At 39.0% G+C, this 10,816-nt stretch overlaps 1 protein-coding gene across 1 annotated transcript in view; it reads right to left on the bottom strand.

Moving 5' to 3' along the window:
• Positions 1–4,640: 4,640 nt before the first annotated feature.
• STXBP5 (syntaxin binding protein 5) overlaps positions 4,641–10,816 on the bottom strand; it is a 107,143-nt gene continuing 100,967 nt past the window's right edge. Inside the window, exon 30 of the mRNA XM_017736359.1 lies at positions 4,641–10,435. Within this exon, the coding sequence (XP_017591848.1) occupies positions 10,394–10,435 (42 nt within the window). The 3' untranslated portion in view covers positions 4,641–10,393. The remainder of the gene's footprint in view (positions 10,436–10,816) is intronic.

Genomic DNA, 10,816 nt, shown 5'->3' with positions numbered 1-10,816 from the left:
GCAGTGGAGGGTAGTGGTCTTTTCTTAAAGAAAAAAACCTGTAAAAATCAAAAGATATATCTTCACATTCAGTTCATAGCACCTTGGAAAATCTCAGGGGTCAGACCCCAGTCAGAGTCAGAGAAGCCAGCAGGACCACAAAGGGTACCTGAGTCACCTCCCACCAACTGCAAAGGACAAGAACCCCACTGGCATCACTTTGAGGAGGAGAGAGATTCTGGTCTGCAGTCAGGGCCCAGTGCAGCAATGTCAGACTCTGGCTCTCAGTTTCTCACCACCAACAGAAGAGCCTTGGGGTCAGTGCTCTCCTCGCACTGGCTGCCAGACAAATTTGAGGCCAGTCACTCCTGGGCTGTCACAAGCCACAGGGCTGCTCCAGGTGTGACTGGAAACACATGGCCCATGTCTGGTAGTGTCCATATGTGAAGTGATGCCTGGGATAACGTGGGTCCCCTGGTCAAGCAGGTGTCTCCTCAGGCATCATTTCTAGCTGCTCTCTCCAGGTGCTGTCAATGGGGCTGCCTGCTGCCTCATGGGCCCTTTTTTGTGCCCCTCTTCTAAAGCAAATGTATGTATCCCCAGGACAAAGCTTCATGCCAGCGCTCACGTAGATAATTTCCTCGAGTTCTGACAAATGCCATCCTACACAACACAGCCACAGAGGTGATTTACGAGCCGGCTGTCAGGTTTGTCATCTCCCCCTGTGCTACCTTTCCTCTTCTTGAGAGCAGCAAATGCAAGCACCTTGTCTCCATGTCCATTGCCTTCTCAGCACCCTGTCCCCTCCAGAGCTATCACTGCTCTTTCCGTGGGATGCCAGGTCTCTCATGATCGGTGAATTATGCCAAACACTATCACTTCCAGTTGGATTTTTCAAACAGTCCAACTTTCCCTTTTACCTTGCTGTTTATGTTAGGGAGCAGCTCCCTGTAAATGCACAAACCATCACTTTTTCTCATTTTAAATGCATTCTTAAAAGCTTTTCTTCAGAACAAAAGCTGCATCAAGAAGAGAATCAGTGCTGTGCCAACCAGCTCAAGCCTCTTGTTTCTGCCTCCTTGCCTGAGTTATGCTGCAAATTCTTTTACAAGGCTGTAGCCTATAGGACCACAGGCTCAGATCCACATTTTTTCCATGTTTTTACATTGCCTGTAACAATCATGTAGTAGACCAACAACAGTAGCTCAGTGATAAAGCAATACATGCTACTCACACTCTAAGTCAGAGCAAATGACAACATTATTGCTTACAGTGCAAATATAAAGAAATTTCTTTTAACAGCTATAGCAGAAATTTTAGGTTATTGCTTCCCATCAGTCCAGTGGGGGAATACAGCAAGTCACCATTATTCACATACGCTTTGCTTTTTCCCCAGGTTAAATCAAAAGAGTGGGGTTTTCAGGCTTGAAATTTGCCCTCCAGGATGTGGTACATGGCCAATCCCTATCACTTTATATTTTGAAAGACATCTTGTTCTGAGTTAAAACCCTCACTGAACTCTGCATCCCCTTCAGCCATCCCCATTCCTACTACTGAAATACACTGAAATAGTGAAAGGCCTCAGATGCAATGCTCCCTAGGTCCAACATGATGCAAACCCCAAGAGGTTGCACTGTTCCCTGCAGAAGACACATGAAGAGTTTTTCTATTGTCCCTTAGGGCACAATCTGCTAAACACTTTCAAGTAGTTGTGATACTGGTGTCAGAGCCTCATAGCCCCAGCCATATTCAGGTATTCTTCAGTTTTCTTTACCTAGAGAAAGGTTGCATTGGTGACTACAGCCCACAGACTACTTGCCAAATCTGGTTCATGCAGCATAACTAGACTACTGGAGAGAAAGAAGCTGCTTACAGAAGAATCCTAAAAAGAGCAAGCAGTTACATGACAGACATAGAGCCAAACTAACTACTGGTCTTTTAAAAATGAGGGAAAGCTCTAGAAGTCAATGCAACTTCCGTGGCTCCTGCTCTGACCACAAATTATAACGAAAAATGTGCAAAAAAAGAGTTTTCTATAGGGGTCTAACTAAAACAGTAGAATAAAGAATTAATTTCCAGAATGTCTTGAAAAAAACCTGTGAAGTGCTTGGGAACTCTAAAGCCCAATCAGAAAGTGCTCTGTTAAAGACAAAATGGGAGGTAAATGGCCTCTAAGTTTACAGCTAGAATGGACTTTGAGTTCAAGCATATTAAAAAGAAAAAGTGATACAATGACCTTGATTGGTCCTTTTTCTAACCCTTTCATAGGGGATATATTTAAAAAAGAAAAACACAGTGGTTCTTCCTTATATAAATTAAGTTCTGACACGCATCTTGAACAATAGATGTGCATACTCAGTCTGAAGACTGTAACTCTAAGGAAGAGAATTCTCATGAGACCTTGGACCACTGTGCTGTGTCCTTGGAGATCCTGGAAGAAAAGCACCACAGTCAGTAGGCGACACTAACACTCCGATAAAAAGTACTTAACTCAAGTGGTGCTAAGAGAGTTGCAGGTGCACAAGAGAATTAGGGGATACCAGCTTGAAATTGTTTTCTGTTCACTCTGCCACGGGAGACTGCATTCCACATTATTCTTTCCAGGAGTGTCTTGCACCACAGAAACCAGAATTATAAAAAATTTCTCATTATGTCTGCTTAATTAGGCAGAGGAGTTCATAAACTTATCAAAACATAAGCACAGTCTGACATTTTGATTACAAACCCCTTCAAACACTCAACTGTCTATCAAGTCCTGCTCACACTGCGACTGCAGGAAGATACAAAAATGCAATTACCTGCTCCAAAACACATCAACCTTTCCATTTTTATCTTGACTGTGGCTTTGGTACAGGCCTCCATCAGCCCTTCTGAGTAGTGTTGGAATCAAACAGCTCTAAATGAGTGTTTGAGGCTAAAGGAGTGATCCCCAGGTCTCAGCTGGGGCAGTGGGGATGGGTACAGCTTCCTCCTTCTGAGCAGCCTGTGCACAAGCCTTAGCCCAGATTGTCTCCTGTGGCTGAAAAATACAGAAAACTGTTAGCTACAGCAAGTGAGCAGAACACCGCTACTATATTGAGTTGCATATGCAAGCCCCCAAGCCCTTACTGAGGGAGCATTAATTACACATTGTGAAAAATCAGCCAGCAAAGTAGGAGGTGAGAAACTGGTTCTTGCTGACATCCTGCTCGTGGGTTTACCTCAGTGCAGGACTGTGGGGGAAAACATCCCATTTCCTTAGGCCAGGCTGGGATGCCTCCTGCAACCTTTTCTCCTGAGGGAGAAAACAGACAGTGCCTCTTGCTTGGCTGACCCGAGGCCAAGGGAGCAGTCCAGCTGCATCAAGGCAGGAGGAGGGAGAAGGCAAGATCAGGGATACCACTGAGCACCCATAGGCCAGTGGGCAACAAGGAGGGGCTGGTTCAGTGACCCTGCCTGGATGAAAACTCCCAATTAAAAAATCTGGGTAAGAAAAGTGCTGGTGGGCATAAAATCATATGTCTGTAAGTCTTAAATGCATTTAATTTCCAGTACATTGGCACCAAAACTGTGGAAACACATGATGTGAAAAGGAAACAAGTTTTAATATAGGTCTGATCAAATCCTGAGTTTCACTAAATGAAAATGCTTCACTTTGCAACCTCAGTCTGGCACTCCCCTCTTGTCAGTCCATTGATCTGGGCAGTCCCACAGTACCCTGAGGGAGGGAGCTACTTTTACTGTAGCTTTTTTACTTTTATTGCAGACTACCAGAGCTAGCAAGTAGCTGGAGGCAGTGTGACAGCTCCAAATATCTTGAATCCAATTAAACTGAAGATAAAACAATTTTTTCTTTCCAATGCATTATCCTTTTTATAACTCCATGCACTGCACAGCTTCCAGTTCATTATGTGTAACCATCAGATATTAAAGAAAAAACAAGAAGTCTGGAACTAGCAGACCTTTCCCACAGATGAAACTGCATTCTCACATACTAAAACAAGCAGCAGTGAAATATTTTGCTATTTGACATCATGAGATTCCAAAGATTTCCCCTATGTACAGCAAATTCACATCTCAGATTTACTGCCCAAGCCTCTCTTCGGATTCATTATTTCCAAATCATTGAGAATACGTTTACAAAGGCGGGTTGTTTGTGTTTCCCTCTCTCCCCAACAGCAAAAGACAGCAAATTTAATAAGACTGCAAGCTAGAAACTGGTCTGTGGCAAAGCTGAGCCTCAACCCAAGAAAATAATACATCTGTTGTACTGTAAACATGGCAAAGAAAAAAAATACCAGTTTCATCTCTTCTCCCCATACACACTGGATTCTTAATTTAATAAACCCTGACAAAATGCAGCTACAGAAAATACTTTGCTTTACTGAGTCTGTATAATGAATGACCTTAACTCTTCTGGTAGCTTAAAAAGATAACACGACTTCACATTGTCACCATCAGTACACACATTTCAGAATGTTTTTAGACATGCCTGGGGGCATCACTGCTGATGAACAATTTCATACCTCTTGGGGTCCTTCAGGGCTACTCCCCATCAGCCTGGCTGCCAATGCTTCCAGCACAAACTGCTCTGCTCGTTACAAAGCACAACTCACACCTTCCTGCTGCTCCAGCCAGCAGGAAAACAACTGGTCAGGAAGAAAAGGAGTAAGCTACACTCATTTCAGGAGAGATTTGAATAGTTTATTTTGCCCAATCAAGAGCCCTTCAGCATAATGACACATTCATATACACATATATATGAACATTTTTTTCTGAAACATTAATGTATAATACATTTTAAATTTAAAATACCAGCTGCACAGGTATTTTTATTTACAAAAATATTCCATACTTAATTTTTTAACTTCATTATGATGACATAATTCAGTCCAACTACATGTAAATAAAATAACTCTATGCAATCTAACATAGTTGAGTTCGTAACAGTACAGTTTGCAGTTCATATGAAACTATATTTGTAGACAGATGGATTTGCAACCCTACCTAAAAATGCATATTCCAGTAATCATCCTCAGAAGAGCTAGTGGGGCTCAGCAAGACTTAACTGAAGAATAAGTTGCAATGAACAGAAGGGAAAAAGAAAACACACATGTACACACTAACATATACAGAAACGAGAACTGCTACACATCAAGCATGCTTACCCAGGAGTGGGCAATGTTAGAAAAATTTACGGATGTATTTTTTTTTCCCCCCATGGTGCTGGTACAATGAAACAGCAGCGTAACTAGAAAGCAGCATGTTTTCCTAGTTCTAACCACTACAGATAGCAGAGCTCAGGTCTAAAATAACACAGTACTGCTTATTTACAATTCTGTTTTAAAAGGGAATATTTAAAACATGTTCCCACCCCTCTCCCTTTCCATCACCTATTACTGAATGGTAGTGGTAATCCACATACAACTCCTTACATGTTTTCAACTGAAACAGTTTAACTTCTAGTTCTTTGCCTTGTAATATGGAACTTAGGTACTAACAAAAGGAAACACAAGTGTCAAAGTAACCTACAGCGGTAGGTTAAACATTAGCACATGGAAATACTAAAAGAAATACTGATTGACATCTTTCATTTGATTGTTTGGTGTTTCTGCCTCATTCCCCTTCTTCCTTTATTTTCCACTTTTTAAAAATGAATGCCCACATCTTTAAGTCTAAACTTTGTAAGGTGTAAAAGAACCCAGAAACAGTACACTCATCAGACTTGAAACAGTAATAAGGTACCAGTAATAAGGATATATAGCACATCTTCATAATGGGCTTAAGAAGAAGAAATTGGCCCAGGTTAGCTTTTCAATGAAAACTGAAGTAAAATTGATTTAACTGATTCACCTGCACTACACCTTCCCCCCCCCACCCCGTTTCTGTTCACTTCCACCCCTCAAACATCATTAATTTCAGTCTAGAGAGTATTTGAAGACTTTGTGGTAGTAGCAAAGTTATCAACATCCCCCCAAAAAGATTCACATGAATTATCCAGGAAATTGGCTGGCATGAGGGAAGATTTAACTGACAAGTTGCCCTTCTACTTGGACAGGGAAGCAAGGCACTGCAGCCCTTCACTCCCACACCAGGCTCTGTCTGTGGTCAGTGCCCACCCAGACATGTTAAACCACGAGAAGAAAGCAGAGGGCACTTCGGCCAAGGAATCTTAAGTTTTCCAACACATGTTTCGGATACAAAAAAGCAACAAAACAAACCCACATAAAACCCAACCCTGATTTACATGTAAAGATCTGATGTATAATCAAAATACACATATTACTCAAAGAAAATGTTTATTGGACAAACCTCACTTCAGTTTTGGAGAATTTTAAAAGTCCAAGAAATAGCTGAAAAAAGTCTCTCGTGTGTACCAGAAAAAAAACCAAACCATAGAAAACCAGTCAGCCATGGACTGCAGCTATTGAGAAAACTTTTATATTAGGCTAGTTCCCTATCTACTTGCTCCATACTTGGAGAATTGTTTAAGAATGTTCATAAAGGGAGGTAAAAATAACTGACTATTTTCTGCAAAGCAAAATGGGGTATTTGTTTTCATTGCTTAGTAATTGTATCATCTCGATATGAGATATGAATGTATTCATAAGCTTAAAACAACTTCTATGGATAATATACATACTTTAAGTACTTTGACTTAAAACTTGAACGTAAGTCTTTTTAAAATTAAAGGTAGAAGTGTACATATAAAAATTATTTAAAACTAAAAGTATATTCTTAAGCAGTATGTATAAATATAACAGATTTCTTTTGTATTATCTAGTAACAAATGTGAAAGTGTTGCAGTAATTTATAAACTGAATGCTGACACAGAATACGTGCCTTTCATTAGATTCTATATTGTATATACATATTTTGCTAAGAAAACACACATTCTAAATCAATCACATAATTAGCAAAGGTGCCTGAAAGTAATCTGTTCTAAAGTCTTTATTGAACATGTGTGTTTATATATACAAATAATGAACCTGAACTGCACAAATGCAGAAACGAAATTAAGGAATAAAATACCATGATTGAATTAAAGTGCAGGAAAAATTCAAGTTTAAAAGTTCAGGTAAGATCAGTGCCATTAATTAAGCAAAAAAGGAAAAAAGGAAAAAAAAAAAAAAGGAAACAAAAAACCAACAAAAAAAACCAAACAAAAATTCCCCTCCAAAAAAAAACCAAAGCCCAAACCAAAACGCCACCAAAAAAAACCCAACCAAACAAAAAAACATAGAAAGGAAAATAAAAGGAAAACTAAAAGGAAAAAAAAGAAAATGAACTTGCTTCCAAAAATCCTCCTTTGGATTTAGCTTTCCAATATCACCTGCCATGCAAGTACCACCTCAGGCACAAAAACTTTGCATAAAGACAGACAAGGAACACAGCTATATATTACTATACTTTATAACTGACTGTTTGCTGAAGAACAAATCACTGGAGATGCCTGTGGTGTAACACTTTCAGACTGACTTGGAATACACACATATTTACACATACCAGGATTCAAAAGTTACGATTTGGCAGGACTAAGGTGAAGAAAAGCTTCTTCAGTTTACAGTTCCTAATGAGACACACTACATATAAACAGATAGGTAGCAGCAGGTAGTTTCTTACTTTCATTAAAAAAAAAAGTAATAGCTCAATTGTATTTTATAGTTTTCCAGACACTCTAAAAAATTTCACACAACTAAAATGCTAGTGAAAAAACCAGGGGTGCTTCCCCGCAAGGATTTCCATATACTTTGTTGTACAAAAGGTGCACCACCAATAGCACAATAAGATGCAATGATGTGTGTGTGATCACCTTCCTTCCACTGGGAAGGAAAAAGTAACATTTTAGACTAAAATTGTACATAGCCCCTTTTATTGACCAAGAACCATTTGTGTGTTTATCTCATGAGCAATCAAATCATTAGCCTTCATATCTAGAAGCATGCCCTGAACATAAGCAACAGAAGAGATTCAACTACGATAGATTCTGCAACACCAAATAAGCCACTACTCGTCTGGTACTGGCAGATGGTCTCTCATTGCCTCTTATTATTTTGCTTGCTGGTGGTTGTCAAATGTGTCTTGATGAGAAAGTTAAGTACGCTTTCTTTTCGAGCCAAGGTCATCTTTCACTGAATGATACCATAATTTGTTGAAGAATACTTTTACAATCCTCTCCCCCAGAACCTGACCAGATTAATTTCCCAGGATTCTGTTGCCCTGAAATGTAGTTTTATCTTCACCAGGTCAAATCATGAGTCATCTCAATTTATAAATGTGAGATAAGGAAGGGGACAAGTGTCAGCTAGGGCGGGTTTTTTTGGATGAGGTATGCGTAATGGTTTATCTAGTTTTCTTCTACCTGGATGTCTAACAAAATGGTGTTAAATATGCATTAATTAGACAGTAAAAATAAATTAACATGCAGAGGCAAATATTGCATGACAAACTGAGTTAAGTAACTCAAATAGACATTGCCTCAGTAGTTACAGGACAGAGCCATGAAGAAATCATAATACTGCTGTTCGAATTGTCACATTCTCATTCGTTAAGGACTTTGAACAGTGGGCATAGTAGGGCATGCCATCGTACTGACAACACAATTCAATTGTCTTTTTTAATTAAATGTTGCTATACATAAAGTGAGAAAATTTATCAGTTTGTGCTACAAAGTCCAAGCATATTTGCCTCTCATTTGAAAAGTGATTTAAGAACCATTAAGTAACTTCAATATTTTGCATCCTTGAGGTGTTCTGTAAGGTTGCCTTGTCTGTGTACCTGCAACATCACTTCACAATAAAAATAAAACCAAGGTTTTGCTTTGGGAACATTCAGAAAGTTTGTGAAAAAAGTACAGAAAAAGCAATGCTTGGAGAAGCAAACCTAAGTGAATAATTTCAGACAATGTAGACCTATCAGCTTCTAAGTACTCCCTTTTATAAAACAAAACCAGTCAGTAACTATTCCTAGTTTGAGGAAAAAGGTCTAAAGGAATTTCTGAAATGCAAGCATTTATTTTAAGGAATACTCTCTTCTAAAAAGAGCCCTGGTCATTCACACTGATATAGCTTTTGTGCAGTAGCCATTAACAAGTTAGCTCAGCTGTATTATTTACCTCACTCAAACTGAACATTATTTCAGCAGTTCCTAAAGGTTTTGTGCACACTTTGCCACTGCTTACACTGAAAGCACTGCTTTAGAGACTAAATCCAAACTTTAGGACAACTGTCTTTAGTGCTGGGTGGGGCTGAGACAGGTACTTGTAAAATAGCTCTCTACTAGCACAACTTAGAGATTTGCTAAACAACATACTGACAATTATTAAGTATTAGATGCTTGCTTGTCATTATTCATGCATCAGCACCTCCATGGTGTGTAAAACTTTGAAAACCTGAGTCCAAGGTTATCTGATTTCATAGTAAAGGACTAAAGGGGCATCTAGAACTTAAGTTTTGAGCAAAACTATCTCAGCTATTTTAATTAATGGCTGTAAAGATATATTCTGTTAAACATTTATAAAAACTCACAGCATGAATGGAACCCACAGCCAATTCTAAATGTTATACAACCTGAATCAATAACTATTTTTATCCAAAAATAATATTTAACTGAACAGAAGTTGAAGAATTCTTACCACAAGGAAGATGTTACCACATTTCACATTGCACGGCCATAACACAAATGAAAACTCCCAGCATGACACATTCCAGTCATATTATTCACTTGACTTTTTTAATGCAAAAATTACGCATTTTGTTTTGCACGTCACAGAATATGATGTGAATACAAGAATACTAGATCAGGGGTCCAAGAAAAGACTATGCACAGCTCAACTATGTATACAATTTTCAATAAGAAATCTTCCAAGCTTCCAGCTTTTCAAATGAAAGAAGTGACAGTAAACTTCAACTCTTCTTCAACAATAATGGTAAATATAGCGAGTCCTAGAGAGGGTAATTGTAAGTCAGCTACTGTCCAGCAAGACAAACCAACTTGATTCCAGCTCTTGGACCTCTGATTTATTGCCTCTCCTTACAGGAGGGTATAACACTGCCAGCAATTACAATAGCACAAAAACTTTTGGCATATGAAATATTAACACAGGATTGACCCTGCATTGCCCCTGCCCATCTCACCACGATTTCCCTTTACTCTCTTTTCCACGTGTTCCAGTTACCTTCTCTGTTCCAACTTTATGCTAACCAACAGCTAAGAAACACTCAAGTTTGGTTCTTTTTTGCGTGTGTGTTTCTTAGATATAAAGCTCCTCAGTTAAAGCCATGACTGAGGTAAAACAGTGTGTCATTTGTGCTAGGAAACAACAGTATCCGATGGTGAATACTTCTTTAAATTTCAGTGGTCCTGCCAAAATTAATGAAAAAACAAGATTTTTTTCATCAGGACAAAATTAAACAGATGTAATTGATGAGAGTCATCAGAATTGGTACCACTTCTTGTCTTTGTACTTCAACATCATCTAGAAAAACAAAAAGCAATTTCTAATTACTGTTCCTGTAATGTACCAAAATGTACAATGACGCAAACAAATTATATTCTTACAAAGCAGCATGAGAAAGAAGGATTTTAGCAAGGCTTCTCAAAGTTGCAACAACAACATTGCTGAACACTGAGGGTTTAGCATGATGAATTTTCTGATGTTAGCATCATTGCCAGTGATCTAGCCTCAGAAAATGACATTTTTGGGAGAATGGGGAGGTTTCACAGGAGTTTAGGGTGTGGAAAGAAATCGGCATGAAAATGGATGAGAACAGCCATTCTATGGTAGTTACGGAGGAAAGAAACCAACTCGCATTCACGGGGTTTGCATACACCAGGATCTTTCTTAAGGACAGCAGGA

Source organism: Corvus brachyrhynchos, unplaced genomic scaffold (genome assembly GCF_000691975.1).
Source record: "Corvus brachyrhynchos isolate BGI_N302 unplaced genomic scaffold, ASM69197v1 scaffold595, whole genome shotgun sequence".
Classification (NCBI taxonomy): Eukaryota; Metazoa; Chordata; class Aves; order Passeriformes; family Corvidae; genus Corvus; species Corvus brachyrhynchos.
Note: the sequence above shows the minus strand (reverse complement) of the source record. Positions and strands in the feature narration are given on the sequence as shown.